Source organism: Leuresthes tenuis, unplaced genomic scaffold (assembly GCF_036924035.1).
Source record: "Leuresthes tenuis unplaced genomic scaffold, fLeuTen1.0.hap1 SCAF_16, whole genome shotgun sequence".
NCBI classification, from domain to species: Eukaryota; Metazoa; Chordata; class Actinopteri; order Atheriniformes; family Atherinopsidae; genus Leuresthes; species Leuresthes tenuis.
Window position 1 is genome coordinate 9065179 of NW_027325370.1, and position 20774 is coordinate 9085952.

Consider the following 20774-nt stretch of genomic DNA (forward strand, 5'->3'; position numbering starts at 1 on the left):
CCCTCACACACTGTATAAAACATCAGCTCCCCTCTGCGTCTCCGGACAGAGACCAGCGCTTTGTGCACATCATCTGCTCCGTTCATATCCACACCTGCTCCAGAACACTTCGCAAAAATGGCAGTGACATTCGGTTACTGGGATATCCGCGGGGTAAGTTGCGCCTCTTTCACTGAGAACGAAGTAAATAGCTTCTAATTCAAGGTAGTTATTCCTGACAGGAAGAGCGTCCTCTGCACGCGGGAGCGCGCACTTTGCAGAGTTTGATCCATAATTTCTGCGCGTCAGATTCACCACGTTAAACAAAAACATATAGTTCATACAAATATTTTACTTAATTGTTTGAGGATTGTTGTGTCTGTGAGGTTTTGCAAAGTCATTCGCAGTTGTAAAAAATTTTGATTTTTATAGAGTTGATATGTAACTATTAATTGAGAACTCTACTGGCACACTATAACGTACTGCAAGCCATTTTTCCCTGCAAAACATTTTTCATCATCATTTCATTATATTATATTGTTGGCCAATAATAATATAGAAAAACATACTTATAGAGGTTGATTCTGATGCAAAACTACACCTGATGCAAAATAATGATTATTGTATTAATAATGGCCTGATTCATTGCATTTATAGCGATTTTAATGTATCAAGTTGCATATGGTCATTGTGGACATAATGAAAAATTATCTGAACTCTCAAAATAAAACAGGTTTAAAAATACATATTTCATCATAGAGTAGAGCTATGAACTATGTCGGACTGTAAATTTCCATGGAAAGAAAATGAGGTAGAAAAATAAAAGCTGAACTTATTTAAAGAAACATGATCTGGCCTGTGTGCAAAACAAAACACTTGTTATTTGAATATTGATTGGGGTTCACAGAGAGAGGGTATGACAGACTGTGTATATGTCCCGTATGCAACTTTCTCTGATACCTTAGAAGCGCTGTTGATGCAATGCAATAGGCCATTATTATTAAAAAAAAAAAATTTAAATCAGCTACAACACCTAAAAGTATGGAATCATTTTCTAAGGAAAAGTGTTAATATCACATACAGACACATCAAAGAGTGTTTTTTGCTACGAGTAACACTGCAAAATCTCACTGACAGAACAGCAACCCTCAAACATTTAGGTAAAAGATCTACATGAGCTATTTTGGATTTTTTTCCCCTTCAGTTAACTTAACTTAACTTAACTACCCACCTAGCTGCCTTTCAATCTGTTTGTGTGCTCTTTTGACATATAACTTTCCTCACACAACACCTGTGTGTTTTTGAGCAAGTAAGTGTTAGCAGAGTACTTAAATCTTACGTGACTGCATCTGGGGCCCCTGTGCACATGCTCACAACCTGTTATCTTCATCTGTGACATTTGCAACGGCTTCAGAATTTGAAAAAAATTAAACTGAGGCTGTTATCTGATATGTCCATGTTTTATACAACATTTTCAAGTTGCCAGACAAAGGGACCTGATTTCTCTGGTTGAGTAAATGCTGAGTATTGCATTTGTTTGTTATGTTGGTACAATTTTAATCTAAATATGCTTATCAGAAATTATGCCGCAGGTCATTAACCTGATTTATGAGCAGTTAAAACTGTTTCTGGGCCACAGATTGATGTTTGCACTCAGATAACTTGAGGAAATTTAAAGTCTAAATGTTTTACTTGAGGTTCATCTTAAGATTTTTGTACCTTCTCATTTTGAGATTATCTAATGTGGTAACTGATTTAACCATGTTTTAAACAACATTGAGAAACTGTAAGACACTGCCATCTGCTCTCTCTGGCTAAGTAATACAACTAAATTTGCCAATTGGAAATTAAGCCGCAGGGTATATACTTACTTCATGAGCAGTTATCACTGTTAAAATGCCTCTGAATAATATTAACACCCAGTTCTTATCCTGGTGAAACTTGGTGAAAGTTCAATTCTCTAAATGTTTAACTTGAAGGGGTTGAAATTTGGGTACATATTCATTTCAAGATAATGTGAAATCTTCTTCACAAATCACAAAAATCTAAAAGCTTTGGGGTCTGAATCCACATTTGATGTCATTTTCTCTTGAATTGTTTTCGGTAGCCTTTTACAGAGCTGTGATGGATGTGTATTTGGCATTCGCATACTTGTGTTTTTCTTGCCTTTTTGCTTCGGGTGGCAACAGATCAGTTCAGGGCTCAGAAACGGCTTGATATCTGTCAGAACCTTTAGATTTGGTCATCTCAAGGGAATATCTGTATTCCAAATGCCACTCAGAGCAGCTCAGTTCTCAGGTCTGAAAAATCAGCTGTGGTCACAACATCTGTGAACACGCTTCAGAGGTTGATCTGTTTAAGCCAGTTTTTAAAGTGTCCACAGCAGCATCGATGTCCACGTATCGACTATCTATTCCATGTTAGAGAGATGACAGATTTCTGGGTTTGTTAGAGTTACTGTTTGATTGATAAATTCAATTTCAACAAGGTTCCTGGCTAGAAAAAGAGAACAATTTGTTTTCATCCACAGTCAGTGAGCACTTCCAGTTGGCTTTCCACTTTATTTTTCCATCCACTCTCATTTTTGTCCACTTTCCACCCTTCTGTCTTGTCTGTGACTTAAAGCTTGTGACTAAAAGGCACATAAAACTGGTGTTTATTACTTAAAATCTATTGTTTTCATATAAAAAGTTATTAAAGTCTGTTAAGTTTCACATTTTAGTTTGACATTTTAGCATAATCTCAAAGATATTTAAAATATAAGTGTATGTCCTCCATGGAAAGTCAATAAACCTCAGAGCTCTGTGTGTTGGCATTAAATCAAACCTTCTCCCACCTCGGAACTCGTGCAGCTTGGCCAATACATCCGCCTCCTGATGGAGTACACCGGCACCAAATACGAGAACAAGGTTTACGTCTGCGGTGAAGGTAACCTAACTTTTCAGCTAACCTATAGAACAGATGTCATTAATTTGACTAAAGATCTGACTCATTAACTTGACCCACATGTCTCTCACTCAGCTCCAAACTATGACAAGAGCTGCTGGTTTAATGTGAAATATAAACTTGGAATGGATTTCCCCAACGTAAGAGTTTAACCCCATCATAATGATTTTAATGAAAGGCATTTTTAAACTATTTGATAATTTACTGTGATTAACACGTCATTATAGCTACCCTACCTGGTGGATGGAGACCGGAAGATAGTGCAGAGCAATGCCATCATGAGATACCTTGCTCGTAAGCACAATTTGTGTAAGTATAAAAGTTCTATGTCCTCTTTTTCATTTATTCACAATATTCAAAAAATGAGCAAATTCATTGCTTCAGGTTCATTTTCTCAGTTCTGAACATTTTGACCTGATAACAGGCGGAGAGACTGAGGATGAAAAGGTCCGAGTGGACATCCTGGAGAACCAGATTGTGGACGTCAGAACTGCCTTCATTAGGCTGTGCTACACTGACTTTGTGAGTATTAACTTAAATATGACATCATTCCACACCTTTAAATCTCCACTAATAACAGGCTTTCCTCTCTGGAATCAGGATAACATGAAGCCAGAGTATCTCCAGACGCTGCCAGGTGTACTGAAGCAGTTCTCAGATTTCATGGGAAACAGGAAGTGGTTTGCTGGTGAAAAGGTACATCAATTCATCACCATAAAAGGGTGTTTACTAGAGATGTTTGCATAGTTTTTTCTTCATTTAGTGTCAATGAAACATTAACATCAGCATTATGAAAAAATAGCAGTTAGTTATTAGTTACTTAGTATTCAAGCAGTCTGTCTGTGAATGAGCACAAATTCTGTATTAACCAACCTTTAGTGTAATCTTTTGAATCCTTTGTGTGCAAAATAACTGTTTGAAATGCTCTTTTAGCCTGTTATACTTTTACCTACTTCGTGATTTTTCAGTGCTTGGTTGGCCAAACTAAATGTTCTTGTGAAAAAATAAATCACCTGCTGTTGAATTAGGCTGCCACCTATTGGATAGTTGCTGAATCTGCAGCTGTAAATGAATACTGTCAGTTTCAGGGCAAAGTCAATGCAACATCCGATAAACACTGCACACTGCCATCGGTTTATGCAATCCTTTTTTGCTGATTGGCCAATTGCAGTCAACAAGCTGATATCATCTGATACAGATGTTATGCAGATATATCTATGCAACTCTAGTATTTGCATTTAAAATTGTGTAATAAGATCTTTTTCCAGTTGTGTCTGCTTTTGGTTAACTTTGAAACATTTTCAGATGGGCAGTCTTTCATATCTCAGAGGTTATTTAACATGCATTCCTGCAGGAGCATAGGGCACACTTGGGATCTTGATAATTTACTTTTAAGCACTTGGAGCCTTTATATATGGATGTGCTTTGATTGTCTTATATAAAGCTCACATTTGTTCAGCATGCACACATGTTGGGTTCAGATACTGTGGTTTGACATTAAAAATATATAAGTGAATAAGAAACATGTAGGTTCTGGCAAATAAATTAATTTAAAAATGTTGATAATGAGAATTCTAACACGATTAAATGTTGGACTATGAGCTTGCTACTGAGTTTTCTTTTGCTGCTGTTTCCAGCATCTGTTAACGTGAGCTTTTCTTGACAACAGCTCACATTTGTTGACTTCACTATGTACGAGCTGCTGGATCAACTCAGGCTGTTCCATCCTCCCTGCTTGAATGAATTCAAAAACCTCAAAGACTTTATGGACCGTTTTGAGGTGAGAACACTGGACTGATAGATACCAACAGACCGGGGCAGTTTCTGTGATATTTCCACGTACAGTATTAATGTATCAGTGGGGATCACTTCTGTGTTGGGACCATGGCAGAACTTCGTCATTTTGACAAGAAGGTGGGCTTAGCTGCATAGATATGATTGAATACAACTTGCAGGTCCCTCCCTCTCTGTTGTGCTTAAGCTCTGCCTCTAAAACCCCTTCTTGAAGTAGATGCTAGTAACCATGGTAACCGTAGAAATGGCAGTGATGGACACATTAAAGGCTCTTGGAGGAGCCAGAAGAACCTGATTATTCTATTTTAATTAGTTGGCTTGTCTGACTGAGGTACCTCCGGCAGGGCTCAACTAAAGAAAACAAAATTGTTATATTTATCCATGTTGTGCAATTTGCAACTTTGCATTTAAAATCACTTTTTCTCACCATGGTAGGCCCTGGATAAGATTGCTGCCTACATGAAGTCGAACAGATTCATAAAGGGTCCCGTCCTCAACAGGATGGCCAAATGGGGAAACAAGAAGCTGTGAAGAAAAACTCGTTTATGCATTTGAGAAACAATAAAGTGCTGTTCATAAGTACAAAATAAATTCAGTTCTAAAGAAACAATAAAGTGCTTTTTGTCCTCTGTCCTATAATCTGTTAACAAGTTGCTTCGGTAGGCTTCATGTCATTTATCACAATATAGTCAAAAACAGTCAAAGATTCAAAGTAAACACAAGAAACTTGTTCTACTGTGGTGTATTGGGGATGGTCACCTTCAAACAGCCTGTGTGCAGATGATGCAGAAGGAACTCTGCTGACACAGACTTGGTCGAACACAGAAACTCTTATTGTCAGCCAGGCCTGTATCATAATTACAGAATGATGCATCAAGTCTAGAGAGATCTGTCAAGCTCGGATCCCCTAAAATCTCTGCCTCACTGTGGGTTTGCTTTTCATTAAGTAGAACCTGCCTGTTTTTTGGTGACCCTGAAGATGTTGCATGTTTCCCATCAACAGGCACAAAGCCAGGATATTGTGTGTGCATATCTATTGAGCCTCTTCTGAACACACTAACTGGGGAATATGTTATTCTCAAAATGTCCTAATTTAGCCCGAAACTCCTCTACACAACTGGTAGTTATCGGACGCTACATATTTCTTATCGCTTCCCAAGGCTCCTTTGAACAATTGGTAAATATCAGACACTTGACTGCAAAAACATGAACCAGACTCAGTGAATAATTCCCTAAATTAAACAATTAACCTTCTAATACTGACTCAGTACCTAATGAAGAACCTCCTGATCCCTATAATTCCTATATAGAACAGTGAGCAGTGCTGACCAACGTGTCTCTGGGGTCACCAGGTGGGAACCCGCCTTTTCTAATACCATCACTAGTTTCTAAATTCTGCTAAAGGAGAAAATAAAACAAACAATGTACTGACGTTAAAAGACATTGCAAGTGGAAACTTTAATTTCAGTCAAAGCACCTGTTATATTTGTCACAATTTTTTTTATTAAAGTCAATCTTGCACCCTCTTTCCTCATTTTAGTTTGATTGTCAATTTAACGTCACACTTTGTACAGTTAATATGATCTGAAAATTGTGGATTAAAGAAAACAATGAGGATGCAAGTTAATACAGAAGAATATTTCTTTTTAGACTCGCAACATAAGATGGAAGTTGTTCTGAATAGTTCAGATGTCAACATACATAAGCATTTTTTTTAATCAGTAAAAGAAATGACAATATAGTTTACAGTGCAGATTATTTCCCAACTGATTGTTACTGTTGATAAGATATACAACATAGTGGATCCTTCAACTAAAAGTGCTTTTGGTGAATTAACACAGCAGAAGTGGATGAAGTTCAGTTGATGCTGGGATTTACAGGATCAATCCTAATACAAGAGATCAGTTTGGACACCAGTAGTTCCACGTGTTGATCCACAGCTGCAAACAGTCTCCAGTACTGTGGCAGCGTCTCTCAGTAGCGGCCGTTGTACATGCCAGATGGCTCACTGGCCAGCTGCTGAGAACAGGATTAAACATTACTGATGTGTTGGAGTTTGGTGTGTGTGGAGATTGCATCATCATTACTTACTGCAATTGATGACTTGACAGCCTGAAGCTGGAAGAAGACTTTGCCTGCTTCCTCTGGGCATACAGTCCGTATCTCATCTTTTGACATCCCCAGAAGCAGATCTCCAGTCAGCACCCCGAGGGTGGAGACAGTGCTGTCCAAAAGAAGGCAGAAAACAAAAAATGTCCAACTTCAGTCTGTGAAAGGCAGGTCCAACGTATAGTACAAACATCTTGAAGTTTCCAGAGCCTCTGAGAAGAATGGTACTCACATTTTGGAGAAACCTCTCTGCTCAAGCCAGGCTCTCACCTCTGCAGGTGATGATCTCATGTTCAGAGTCACTGAGCTGCGAGTGTCCTGCTGTGAGGGAAAGTTAAAGGAACAAACTATCACACAAGAAAACCTGTTATGTCCGTCTTTCATCAGAACTACCTGCCACTCAGCTCACCGGTAGACCACCTGTGGGTCCACTGCTACTCAGCGGCTCCAAAACATTCTGGGGAACATTGCCCTCCTCATTCTGTGAGTTGCGAACAAGCCACCATTGTCTGGATTTCTGAATCACCTACGAAAAACACACACAAAGACAATAACCAAATGTTACAGCAATGATCAGGAACATGGTATGTATACAAACCAAAAGTTGACTTAACAAGAAAAAACTCTTTCAACTGATTTTTTCAAGTTTAAAAAGATCATTAATCCTGGACTTTGGCTCCTCTCTGCAGCAGCTGTAGTTTCTGCCAGAATCCAGACCATTCCTATTTTCCCTCTAAGTGGATTTCAGTTCCCCATCTTGTGTAGTTGAGAAAAAACATTTTATGATTTATTCATTAAAGTCAACAAATAAGTGGGCATTGGGGCATTTTTAGCGAAGTATCCTCGAACACAGGATGTGTCCGTGGAGATGGCTGTCAAAATGCGTTAGTTTTATATATGCAGTTGATAATGAGAAACAGTGTTTTGTAAGGCAGACGGTAAACTACAGTACAAGAATAAATCTTTTTTTATGATACATATTTCATTATGTTCCCTGCATTAAATGAAAAACAAATGGCAAAAACTGACAGCTATTGGCCAAATTATTATCTTTAATATCTTAAATGGTATCGTCCCAGAATTTCACAATCTGTTACTGCAACATGTTCGTCTTCTCACCTGAACCACCTCTCCCTTCATAATACTCAGCTCTCGGTTGTTCCTGGCCATGAAGTCGTATATGACACGCATTTGCAGAGGCTCCTCACCGGGGCTGAAACAGCAGCAGAAAAATAAATTAGTGAAATGCACAGTCAGAAGTGCAGAAATGTTTTTCTCAAATGGGATTGTGCAGACACACATGCTGTGAGCTTACCGTGAACTCCTGGGACCATTGGCCATTGGCTGTAAAAAGCATAAAGTTCAGCATGATGAAACTGAACATGGGCCATGTGATAGATTCATAGCTTTCATAGTTTTCTTTATTTTTCATTGCAAACTAGCACTTAAAAATGGGTTGATTGCCAGTGGTGGTAATTTCAGCTGCTGTCAACAGTTGACACTGTTATCTAGCATATGGGAAAACACACTCAGCTATAGATGTGTTGACCTGTAGGTACTGCTTCTGCTAAAGTACTAAAGATAAATAAATTGCCAAACAAACTGCTTTAACTGTTAAGAAGACAGTAGATATGATTGCTGCAGTGCTTTGGATTAAAATTTATTACGCCCAAGAGTTACAGTCATTTTCTGAACCCTCCAGTTACAGGCGTCTGTAGGGTGGTGTTATGTATTACCTCTTCTAGCTCCTCAGGCTGCCAGTGCATCACTCTGGGTGAGAAACTCTGGCCTTCATTCACTGGTCCACCACCGGGAAACCGCTGGCTGTTGTTCCTGCTCAAAGGACCATTCTGATGGGAAAGGGAGGAAGGTATATGAGGTGGAGCAGGTGGCAGCCAGCCATCATAAAACTGTGGGATGTAAGGCGGGACATCTTCTGGCCAGTTTGACCTGGAAGAGAGCAGGAGGGGGGTAAACAGTAAGCTGACATTATAAAGAATATGTTAGAGCAATTCCTTCAATTTGTCTTTATAAACCTTCATGAGGACATATTAAAGGAGTAGTTTTTAGGAAATGGCTACAAGAGATTAAAGTTAGAGTTCGAAGCTACATAGCTTAGCTTAGAAAGGTTACTTAATGCTCATTTATAGGTTTACTGTGCTAACATGCATAAAGACAATTATCAGTATCATTATTACTATTACTGTTATTACCATTATTTGCATCAGTTCTTGGCCCTTTCTGAAATGCATTTTTGGAGAAATATTGCTTCACCAGAACCAATTCACACTCCCACTAACAACTGTACTGAGAGCCACCTCATTTAGATTTCTGATTAAGGTTTAGGGTAAGAAAAACAAATACAGGGAGTTGGTAAAAGTAGACTGGGTTTCCAATACTTGAAAACACATTTCCTTTTATGTTACTATGTTCATTTCTGTTTTCGGGCACTGCCTCATGTTAAAAATATGAACATATGACGTTTTTTTTTCCATTTGTAATAAAAGTAAAATGACCCCTGACCTGTGTTTGCACATCAGCAGTGAGATGCACAACGCCCAGAGTTCGGGTGTGTCAGCGAGATATAGAGTAGGTGTGTTCAGTTGGTCGTATAAGAGAGGTTTTTATAAGAGGACTTTGTGAGAGAAAGATTTATCCTACCTGGGAGTGAACCAAGAGTCTCCCAGAGACCGCCACAGATATTCCTCATCCTCACTAACAACCCGATCGAGCAGCTGCAGAGCCGTATCTGTCAGCAGCGGAGAGACCACAGTGGGAGGCAGATCAGGTTGATAGAGACGAACTATCTGAGGGAAAATTAAGCATGTAAGGTCACAACTAAGACAGGGAAATATGGTCAAAGCAGAGTGCCAAAGACTGAAAAAACTGCATTATAACTGCTTACTATGTTTAAATTATCGAAGAAGATGTGGACATAGTCAGAAGCACTGGGGTTGCCGAGAACCCCATCCAGCTGGCCCTGTAATGTAATGAAGAGTGTTTCTGCTGCGGTTACACATTCCAGCAAAAAATGTTATCAAGCTCTGCCAAATCATTGCCAAACCATTATCATTTCGAAATCTTTAAAAAAAAAACAAGTTTTTACCAGAAGATTGAATCCATATTTGATTTTCTGAAGACAGGAGACATATTCATCCCAATGTGGCAGAAAAGCAGATGGTGCTGCAGGAGAGATATATTAAACATATAAAACAATATATTACAGCCATATTAAAACACTTAGCCAACATCTATGTCAGAGAGTCTGGTTCATCTGTCATATACAGGTAATTATTACCTTTTGGACTTTTCTTGGATTTTTTCCATATTTTGCTCTTGCCCTTTTTCTCTTGCGGTAAGGGTGCGTTTGCTGCGATCACAGCTTTTTCCATGAAGATCTCCAAATCACCTATAACATGGTTCAGAATTTCCTGTGAAAAGGACAAAAGAGGTGGAATAAATCTCTCTGAAGCCAAAGCATGGTTGCCCTGAGAAGAGCCAGAAAAGGTGACGATTTTCATGATAATCTATTGCAAACTGATGGCTGTGAGAACAGTTATCGCAGCACTGACCGTGTTCCTCTTGTCATTCAGTGTCTCAGGAGTCATCACTGGGCTGCTCTGCCTTTCATGAAGATTACCATGATTCATCATCTCATCTTGTGGAGCAAAGGATTGTGGAACAGGTATGTAATCTAAGTGGAAATTAGCCAAAAAATAATAAGGATGTTGACATGGTCTAAGAGAGTTTATTGCTTATTTGAGAATAACACACCCATAAAATGTTTTCTGAAGAAATTAAAAAATGCATTTAGATAAGCACATCTGTCAGAGTTCATGTGTGTTTCTCCGCTAGGTTAAATAATATAAATTTAGTTTTTCTTTAATGTTTTGAGTGTACCAGACTCCATGTTGTCCCGCTGTTGGACATTGTGGTCCAGTGGTGGCGGTGTCATCGGCTGCTGCACAGGACGGGGCCTACCACGATAGAAGCTTCCTGAAGCCTGCTGACCGATGATATTCTCAAGATTATTCCTGAAAACACCAACAGAGAGTCGTTAATGTTTGAGGACTACCTTTTTTCCTTCCTCCGATCTCATTTTAGTGAGATTTTATCTGTTTGCATGTTTATTTGAACACTGTACCTGACGTCAAACTGCTCTCTGTATGGGTCCGGGTTGTCACCTCTACCCTGTGCTGCCTTATCCAGATCAGTCTTAATATCCCCTGCCTGGTAAAACACACCTGTTTTAACCTCACCCTTACACTGACCGTAGCAGTACAGATACTGGTGACAAACACCCCTCTTTATCTGGAACTGGAGGTGAGAATTAAATTTACAGTCGGTTCCCGCAAATTAGGACTCACCCCGGTTTCCTCACACTGGAACATGAAGACCTGTGGGACACTCTTGTTGCGTTCCTGCACAATTAGTGTCAGCAGAGAGTTGTAGACGCAGCTGTCCAGCACAGCTTTGGTTTCCATGATGCAACTCAAAGGTATTGACTCCAGCTCCACCTGAAGAATAAGAATAAGCAGCCATAAATCAGTAAAACTGAATAAAGAGTTTACAATCAGTTTCATGATATTTTAGTAACTGTTCATATCGCGCAGTGGTGGAAATAATGGATGGGTTATGAGACATAGGGCCCCCAATTGCCCCACAGAGAAACAAGACACCCTAACTGGAGGAGACAAAAAAAAGCACACGTTAAAGTTTTATCATTTTTTTGTTGTTTTGTCCCTACATTTGTTTTCATTTACTGTAGCTTCTCCTCTAGTCAGTTTTAATCTTTCTACTCAGCTTGTGATTATTGTGACTTGTTATTGTGATTATTCTCCACCAGTTTGAGTCCCTTTCTTAGCAGTTTGGTTCACTTTTAGGTCATTTTGAGTCTCCTTGCTTGCTTTTTGCAGCTCATTGCAGTTGTCTAGCTTCCTCTTATGTCTCCTTGTTGTTTTGTATGTTCTAACCGGGGTTTTTACTTACAACTACTGTCTTTGCACTTAACGCTTTCCTTCCAGTGAGCTGCCTAAACAACTGAATTCCCCCACTGTGGGATCAATAAAGTTGATCGAATCTAATATCTACATCCATTCATGCAATAATCTATGTCTCTTTGTTACCCTTTTGTGCATATTTTTAGCTATTTTCAGTCATTTTGTGTTTGACTTGCCAAAAAGAAATGTTAACGACAATGTCAAGAAAAACTTTTGGTGTCTGATAGGCCCATTCAGTCATATATTATTTAAATAGCTCCATGACATTATTACCCTGTTCCTGGGACTGTAATATCTAGCATGTTGTTTCTATCTATTACATGTATTTTCAATTATCTAGGTCATAATTTTACTCTTGGCAGCAGATAATCTCATACTTGTCGTGAGTAGACACAGCTCAGCGGTATTCTCCTTTGAAGTGTAAGTAATATTAACACAGTTATAACAGCATAAGGATCAGCCTCTTGATTCTCGTTACCTTGAATCTTAAAGGCATGACTGTGACTCCACAGTGTGCTTACAACTTTGTGTTGCACTCATTTACAAAGGTCTGGGAAGGAAAGGTTTTCTGACTAATTGAGAAAGTACTTTGTGGTCGAGGTAAAGTGAGAGCTTTTGTCTGTACCACATCCATCACCTGTGGTATGAACTGAAACGCCTGTTAAATAGTAACATGTAGGTCCAAAGACCAATAATTACTCCAGGAAAACTTGATCATCAAATGAATGTAACTTATAAGCCCAAGTCAGTTATTCTTCTACAACCAACCTTAGTTTCAATGTCACTGAGTCGAAGATACGCTCCCTGAATCTCCATGATCATCTCTTGAGGCCACAGACGACCTTTGCTATCCAGTCTCTTGAGCTTGGCCAAACAGTCGTCCACTGTCTTCAATTCCTGGCCATCCAGCTCACAGGTTAACAGGTGCTGTGGAGAGAAGAGGAGGACTGTGAATGAAGAGAGTTCAGGTTAAACTGTTGATAGTGAATAATGTCTCCTCACAGGTATAGATTTCATACCTCCACTCTGACTTGAAAATTGTCTGGTTGTCTGCTGAGCGTCTCGGCATATTCCTTTCTCTGCACTGATATAAAGGACATGTCTGAACATATTTTGTTCGCACAAACTTTCACGTAAACAGAGAAGAGGTGCTTATGTATCTTAACGTACTGTAAATGGCTCTCCCACTGGGTCTGGTCATGCTGTTTCTCTGGAACGGGGAATCTTTAGGGTCATGTTGGAAAGCCTGCCTTTGTTGAGGCAGGTCTTCAGCTGAGAAACCCCTGAGGAAAAACAAAAGGTAATATAAACAGGTGAGGTGGTGTACATGAATTGATTGGGCAGCTTGAGCACATTACATGCCAATAAAATCATCTTAGTCACCAGCACAGCAAACTGCAGATAAGCTATCCACAGTTCACAACTCAAAACAGCTCCATGGTTACCATAGCGAAGAGTTGTTCTGTCACATAAGGGTGTGAACAGGTATGTAGAGTGTTGGCAGAACTCAAAATGCTCAAATAACTTCAACAGAAATAAACACAAACCTGACATTTACTCACTTTGGAAAGTAGGAGAATGGACCTGTATTTCTCAACATTATGAGTCCGCTGTGTCTAAACTTCAGATCAGCAGGAATCTCTCAGTTGCTCAAACCTGTAAGAAAAGACGTCACTCACAACATTATGATGTGCAAGGACAGATCATAAAATGATGGGCTTCTGCACGCCCTGTTATTCTGAAACAAGAATACGCCCCGTCTCAAACAGTCAAAGCAGCTGTAAGTGACATCGATGTTTCTGAGGTCATCGGAGTGGTTTCCCATGCATCTGCAATTTCCATTCATCTTTTTGTTGTTATTGCTTTGTCTCAACCGCAAAGTCTCCTTAATTCGGAGTCCTCAATGTTTGTAGACTTTTGCAACGCTTTATAGCTTTGTGACTATCATTAGCAATTTTAGTCTTCTTCTTCTCTCTCTATAGTTGTATTGAATCTCACTAAAGCGCTTCTCGGTGAGTTTACTTCCTTTTCCTTTTTTATTGTTCTGTGCCTCAGTTGTGTTGGTTTGACTTGCTCATGAGAAATGTTAACTGCCTTTGAAATAAGGCTCTGACACAGGGCTCAATTTACTATTTGGGCCCCTGTGTTTGAACCCTGTGGGCTCATATCATCTTTCCATGACATGAGTCATAAAAATACACCAGTTTCTGTGTAATCTCTTTTTTTTACCAGTCAACAGTTAAAATATCAAAATGAAAGACATTACATTTCAACCAAGCAAATGATTTACCTCAGCTGCCTTGCTAACTCCTAATATATGCTGCACTTTTTATTTGCTAACATTGGCTTTCTTGAACACGAAATCACGAGGAAACATTGCTGCCGTCAGCTTTCTTCTTGTGCTACTGCTTTAAAGTATTTAATATTTAATGACTGCCCCTTCGTCTGTTTTTAACAAAAAGTTAATATGAAACCGATTACATATCCAGAGGCGAGTGGCACTTACAGGGCAATGTCCATTTATCACTTACAAAAGCCATAAAATTCAGATTTTAAATTAACAAAAAGGTTGAATAAGCAAGCTAAGATGAAGACTTTACCTCCTGACTGACTACACAGGCCAACATTTATGGTGGGCAAGTATGGATATTTTGTTATAGCAGCTGGTCCTGCTGAGATATCGAGAGGTACGGGCATAATCACTTTCCATCTGAGCAGATTTTATCCATTATTCAGTTTAACAATGATCCGTCACCTACCTCCTGCACTGAATGTAGATGTACGATGACTTTTCCTGGCAACAACCACCTACTTCCTGTAAAAGCAAATATTTTCCATCTCAAAACAGGACGCAATGCGTCGCAAATAGCGATTCAATAAATTTTATTCAATGTTAACGTCAAGCAACTTCAACTCTTAGAAAATCTCATCTGATCATTACCTTTCAGCGTCAGCTCTGCTCCAGTGTCATTGTTCCCTTCCTTCAAAGTGATTTTCTACCAAGTCTTCTCATGGCACATACATCTGTTCCTCACAGAGCTTATGGATAAATATTTCCTTGACTTGCGAGTGAAAGCACATGGAACAAAGTTCACTGATGGGAGTGACTGATCAAGAGGGGGTGGCCTAATTATGGTGAAAGGCAGAAAAACTGCGCCTTGTAAGTCCAAAGGCTAGATACTGTTGCACCAAGCTTCCTTCAGATTGGTCAAAGGTTCTAAAGCCACTTGTTAAGTCCTCAAACTTAAGACATTAATGTAACTCAAACATATTCTATAAAGCTAAAAACATGGTGACGTCACAGAAGAACTGCAAGGCTTAATCAAAATGTTGGGGGGGATAAAAGAAGAAACAGACCAGTTGAAGATGAATAAGAGAACCATTTATTTTACCATCTGCTGACGTGTAAATACTGTACACACCCATCATATGGACAGAGACAATTCTTGAAGAGAAATAGTTTATTCTGTAAAGAAAAGGGGCGTCTCGTCTTGGGACAATGAGTTGGGGACATAAGTAGTCTTCAGTTTAGGCCGTAGCTTTGGCCTGAGTGGCCTTGGCTAGCGCCTTCAGGTCTGTGATGCACTTGGCAATGCTCTCCTTCTCCTGAAAAACATAAAAAATAACCCCAAAACAGACAGACACGTTAGAAAAGTGGTTTAATGCCAAGTTAGCAGACTTGTTAGGTCACAAGCATAGTAGATTATATCTTTCCATTATGTGAATGAGGCGAAGGAGGCGTCATGAAAGCTTAAAACAAACGAATAGCCTGATTTTTTCACAGCATAAAGATGAGTATTTCAAAGTGCCTAACAAGGCCATTTTTCAAGGTATGTTGCAGGGTGCATATTGACACAATGTCATTCTTCTTTAGAGAAGAGGCTAAAAAAATAAAAAAATAAAAATACAGCTAACCAGACTCAAATCTCAGATTAACTTTCAAATTGTTATGAACCCTAAAAAAATAAATAAATAAAAAAAAGGACAACGGGGTCCCAGTTGGTTATATTTCCAATCAGACTTATCTTGTTTCCAGGTCAATACAGTAAATAACATTAAACCAGCTCTACCATAAAAAGGCTATTTATCTTAATTCCACATATTAAGTTAATCTTACAGCAAAAATAGATGTTTTACAATGGAGACACCGACAGTAAAGGATGACTGACCTGCTGAGGGGTGATGCTACTGACGACACTCTTCTCCACCCAGTTGACCATGTGCTCCTGCTCCATCTGACGGTGGAGGTTCTGCAGGGCAATCTGATAGTCCAAACGTCTCTTCACCTCACTGGTCACCATATGTAGCCTCTCCCTGTAGTTGGTCTCCAACAGCATGGCCACGTTGTTCTGCGAATGAGATAAAACATGTCAACCAGATATGTGCAGTCAGCATTCTGATACAAAAAACTGGGAGAAAGTTCTAGTATTTAAGAAAAGATAGAGGCATGTGACTTATCCCAGATTCCTTCTGCAGCCTTAAAATAACCCAAACACTTAACTACCGTCATAAAGAACCATCTTCAATAACAAGAGCAAGCAGTTCGGCAAAAGATGGTTTGACTTCCACTCAAAGATCGTCCGGGATTACATAAAAAACAGGAGCCGTTAAAAACAGAATAAATCCACAGAGGAAGTATGAAAGGCTCTTCAAGATGCCCGAGACAGACTGCATGCAGAGTAAATGTGCACAGGTGTAGCGGAGTAGAAGCAAACACTGGACTCACTAATATGATGCTACTTTTTTCTGTTTGCAGTAGCCGAGTTTTTTGTTTTCACTCATCTTCTGTCTGTGTCTTCATGAGAAAGAACTTTTCTTACTTACTCTGTCTGATACATATTATAGATCTCTGTGGATTCTCATTCATTTTACTATATTCGAGTCCACTCCCCCAACAGATGTTTGCTTTGCATTCAGAGATCCTCTTATCAATAGAAGACTGATGTTTTCGGTCATCACCTAGCTTTAGTGTGTTTTGCAATGTCACCTTGTTGCCTGTAGAGGTTAATAAACAGCCTTTTCAAGTGTCTGAGCTAAAAGTCAAAGCTGGCAACATATCCTGAAGCGTAAATATGTGAGTTACAGCATGTTATGATTTGTGAAGATATTGGGGAATGTAAATGTCAATGGTGCTTACCCTCTTGGCGTCAAAAAGTGCTGCTCTTCCCTCCACTCTCCACTGTTCCTTCTTCTCATCCTCAATAGCCTGTTCCAGACTGGACATGGCCAGGTCCTTAACCTCCTGGACCTTGGCCACTTTTTCCTAAAGAAGGGGCGGCAGACAGCAGGATTACAGGGATGATAATCATTATACAGAGTTATTTTGAACAGTATTCTTGCCACTGTTCAGAAAAAAAAATAAAACTGAAGCATCCACACAAATCTGCAAATGTTAATGTACCTTATTCTTTACTTCCAAGAAAAAGATAAACACACACATATATATACAGTTGTCACCCTACCTCGTTCAATTTGTCAGCGAACTCTGCAACACTTGGACCAAACTTCTTGACACCATAGATGATGACGGCTCCTATGGAGGCGGCAGCGAAGGTCTCATGGTTGATGACGTAGATTTCCTTGGACAGCATGTAGAGGATGAGTCCAGTACCCAGCATGTAAGGTCCTATCGAGGGAAATGACATGAGAAGAGTTTCACTAACGCAATACTCAGGTAGCAGCTTGTTGTTGAAAGAATAATTATTATGAGGGTGGACCTAAAATGCTGAGTGTGCAGTCGTATAAGGAGCTGCAGTCTACCAAGAAGGCTTTCTTTTGATAACGGGCATTAGATAAAGGTCCTGCATCTGCTAGAAGCGTACTGACCTGTGACTCCAGTTTTGGGGTACAACAGTTGGAAGAGCTCCTCTGGGATTATGCCATGGCGGACTTTGCCTCCCTTCTCTGGCAGAGGGGGCACTGGGGCCAGACTCTGGGACGATGTGTGGAGGGAGCGTGACGCATGGACCAGACTGAGGGAGACAATACTGTTAGTTGCTTTTTAGAGGACAGACCTTGTGGGATTTGTTTTCCTTGTAGAGTATGATATCACGTTGATTTAAGATCAATAAAGCTGCATTTCCCGTAGGTTGACAAAGAAAGTTTGCTAGGCTGCTGCTGGCCCTTTTCCTTGCTGACTTCTATTTGATCCAGCTACAGCTACCTTTCTTGGCCACCATCAGCAATTTAAGCCAGACTTTCAGACATTTGGATGCTTGTACTGCACAAACAGTTTTTAATGAGTCAATATAAAGTTCACGTCACCAAAGTCTTTGCTTGATTTTCACAGTAAGAACTATATTCTGCATACTTCTACCAAATGATTGTTTACAGTAGCAATTTCCTTTCCACACATTATAATACAAATTCAATCAGCAGTGTTTGCTTCACTACTCACATGTACCCGGTATTGAGCTGCCATCACTAAACCTGCACATACTTTCTCATTTCCGATTCACTAAAGTATGTACATACGCACAAATAAGTACAGCATTCAATAAATGTAAGATGGAGTCATCGCCGCTTCAGTGAGGGACTGTGTCACACTGAATGGAAATTTTCCTGTTGTTCTGCCTGAAGAACTAAAGGAGAAACACTGAAAGAATAATTCAATGTTGCTGTTACTTACCCTGCGCCAATGGGGCCACAGCCTTTCAGTGAGCTGGCTACAAGCAGAAAAGACAAGTGCTTAAGTACACAGTTAATGGGGTTTTTTTTTAATCATCAATGTCTAAATCTACTTATTTTACTGTGTATTGAAAATATATCCTAAACAGTGTGTGCAGCTGAGACATTTAGCTTTTACAAAGTCAATTCTGATTCAAGTACTGGTGCATTATGTGGCATAAGTTTGACGAAGTTTATATGAAAAACTGACGAGGATGTGACTTTATTACTTTATGATGAAAGTCATGAATGATGTAGGCTCTGAAAGAACAACATATCACGAAGCTTAATAGGCTCTATATAAACAAACTGTGAAGGAACAAAAAGAAAAACATTTGAAGAGCATGCTGCGATCCTTATAAAGATATCAGGATTAGAGAGCTAGCTGTCAATAAGGTGACATTTGCAAACGTGCAAAGCTAACGTTAGCTAACGTAGCTTTAGTTCACTGAGATATAATAAAAAATAATGTGCATGTTATAAATACATAGCCACATTGAACTGCATATCTAGTAACAGTTGATACAAACTCACAAACAAGAGCCTCCCAGCAGACACATTGTTTGTAGTTATATTAGCTTGAGCAAGCTAGCATTAGCATATCTCATTCAGTATGCGGCCTTCGTTTTACCCTTCAGCTTCAATCATTTAAGCTTTTAATTCTTCCGCTTGACAATTTGCTTATAGTACAGCTAAGCCTGCATTACTGCCATGTCAAAGACTGGTTTAATACATACCTGAGACAAATACGAGTCTGGACAGCATGATTATAGAATGAAGTGCCAAGTTCTTGCTACTCCAGGCACCCTTGTATCGGCCTCTCTGTGCCCTTCTGCAAAGAGCCACAAGGATGGCGGACACACGAGAAATCCTCCTGAAACAACGCGAGATTACAGCGAGGCTCCTGTTTACTGTAGGCGAGTTAAAGAAGAAGGCCGCTAGATGGCACTGTATACAAATTGGAAGTGGTGCATCAGCAAACGCTTAGAGGACAAATATCAAGCAAAAGAGGGGTCATTGTGCTGAAATGTACATGAAAATCGAGAGTGAACAACATTTCTAAATTAAAACAAAGCACAAAAGAAAAAAATCACACATGAGAAAGAAAGAGTTGCAAAAAACAACCAAAAAAATACAATAGAATTGACATGTTCACATTTTATAACCCATCCATCCATCCATATATATCCGCTTAATCCGTTGGTCGGGTCGCGGAGGGGCTGGGGCCTATCCCGGGGGTCATCGGGCGGGGGCGGGGTACACCCTGGACAGGTCGCCAGTCCAGGGCCACACAAAGACAAACTATCATGCACGCTCACTCCGAAGGACAATTTTAGAGTCAATTAACCTAACATGCATGTTTCTGGACGGTGGGAAGAAGCCGGAGTACCCGGAGAGAACCCATCCATACACGGGGAGAAAATGAGGGCTCCACACAGCGGGTTGAGCCGGGAGGCATCTCGCTGTGAGGCGACGGTGCAAACCACCACACTACCACTTCACCACTTCATATTTAAACGTGTTAGCATGACCTTATTTAATATACAGCAGAGTAAAAAAGTAAACACACAGATAAGAAACTTGGATGAGAACCAATATCAAAAATAGTTATTAGTAGTAGTAGCAGTAGTAAACCCAGACTATTCTATTATTTCTGTAATTGTTTTTTCCAACAAACATAATTTTTTTCTATTTCAATATACATAATATATCCCTGTGTAACATTCAGGGCAAAGGGAAGAGATTTGCCTCATCGGTTTAATCTTAATCTTTATTCTATATTACTACCTTCTGGAGAAATTAACATGATACAGAATGTCCAATATATATTTTATTACCACATGTTAAGATCACACATGAGAGCAAGCTGGCTATGTTAAGCCATTGTCATACCAGTGAGATTTCCTCTTTAAAGTAACATCTCTGTTGTGTGGAGAGAAAAATGTGTGCAAATATAATGTTTCCAGTGTATTTTTCCAGAGTGTACATTGAGGCCTTATTTTTTCCATCCTTAAGTTGAATTTGGAGTGATGCTTCTGGTTAAGTAATTCTGAAATGTGCTTAACTTTCATTAGAATTGAGAGTAAGTTAAAAAGGTCAGCCTGTCAGTCAGCTTAAAGTAACTGATACAGTCAAAGCAAGGAGTGCTCTTTGTCATCACCGATCATCTGTACATTTGAATGAGAAATTAGACTTGTTTTATAAACACTTGATGTCTCCCAAGTGGTGCTTTATCCCAGAGTGCCTGGCGGGGAGGGGGAGGATGTTCTGTCTATAATC

General features: G+C 39.6%; 3 protein-coding genes across 3 annotated transcripts; 1 reads left to right on the plus strand and 2 right to left on the minus strand.

Moving 5' to 3' along the window:
• Window positions 1-45: 45 nt before the first annotated feature.
• On the plus strand, window positions 46-5341 carry LOC140271384 (glutathione S-transferase Mu 3-like). Its single transcript, XM_072366580.1, has 9 exons — window positions 46-153; window positions 2832-2907; window positions 3001-3065; window positions 3153-3234; window positions 3350-3447; window positions 3526-3621; window positions 4595-4705; window positions 5155-5260; window positions 5324-5341. Exons 1-8 carry the CDS (start codon window positions 118-120, stop codon window positions 5248-5250), a joined length of 660 nt encoding a protein of 219 aa, XP_072222681.1. The 5' UTR covers window positions 46-117; the 3' UTR covers window positions 5251-5260; window positions 5324-5341.
• Window positions 5342-6169: 828 nt separating this feature from the next.
• On the minus strand, window positions 6170-13090 carry eps8l3b (EPS8 signaling adaptor L3b). Its single transcript, XM_072366495.1, has 16 exons — window positions 12999-13090; window positions 12848-12912; window positions 12597-12755; window positions 11196-11345; window positions 10973-11058; window positions 10729-10862; window positions 9935-10011; window positions 9734-9808; window positions 9490-9635; window positions 8565-8778; window positions 8144-8172; window positions 7948-8041; window positions 7238-7354; window positions 7061-7149; window positions 6811-6943; window positions 6170-6735 (listed from the first exon to the last, which is right to left on the minus strand). Exons 1-16 carry the CDS (start codon window positions 13027-13029, stop codon window positions 6694-6696), a joined length of 1641 nt encoding a protein of 546 aa, XP_072222596.1. The 5' UTR covers window positions 13030-13090; the 3' UTR covers window positions 6170-6693.
• Window positions 13091-15188: 2098 nt separating this feature from the next.
• On the minus strand, window positions 15189-19348 carry atp5pb (ATP synthase peripheral stalk-membrane subunit b). The gene is made up of 7 exons (XM_072366578.1): window positions 19232-19348; window positions 18457-18493; window positions 17655-17800; window positions 17291-17454; window positions 16966-17091; window positions 15998-16177; window positions 15189-15434 (listed from the first exon to the last, which is right to left on the minus strand). The coding sequence occupies exons 1-7, from the start codon at window positions 19257-19259 to the stop codon at window positions 15357-15359; spliced, it is 759 nt and encodes a 252-aa protein (XP_072222679.1). The 5' UTR covers window positions 19260-19348; the 3' UTR covers window positions 15189-15356.
• Between the last annotated feature and the right edge of the window lie 1426 nt (window positions 19349-20774).

Coding starts and splice junctions, on each gene's coding strand:
- eps8l3b (XM_072366495.1), bottom strand. CDS start 13,029: ATGACCAGACCCAGTGGGAGAGCCATTTACA. Junction 12,756..12,847: donor ATTTTCAAGTCAGAGTGGAG/GTATGAAATCTA, acceptor TTCTCTCCACAG/CACCTGTTAACCTGTGAGCT. Junction 10,863..10,972: donor AGAGAGCAGTTTGACGTCAG/GTACAGTGTTCA, acceptor TGGTGTTTTCAG/GAATAATCTTGAGAATATCA.
- LOC140271384 (XM_072366580.1), top strand. CDS start 118: ATGGCAGTGACATTCGGTTACTGGGATATCCGCGGG. Junction 2,908..3,000: donor GGTTTACGTCTGCGGTGAAG/GTAACCTAACTT, acceptor TCTCTCACTCAG/CTCCAAACTATGACAAGAGC. Junction 3,235..3,349: donor TGCTCGTAAGCACAATTTGT/GTAAGTATAAAA, acceptor ACCTGATAACAG/GCGGAGAGACTGAGGATGAA.
- atp5pb (XM_072366578.1), bottom strand. CDS start 19,259: ATGCTGTCCAGACTCGTATTTGTCTCAG. Junction 17,455..17,654: donor CCCCAAAACTGGAGTCACAG/GTCAGTACGCTT, acceptor TTCCCTCGATAG/GACCTTACATGCTGGGTACT. Junction 17,092..17,290: donor TCGCTGACAAATTGAACGAG/GTAGGGTGACAA, acceptor CCCCTTCTTTAG/GAAAAAGTGGCCAAGGTCCA.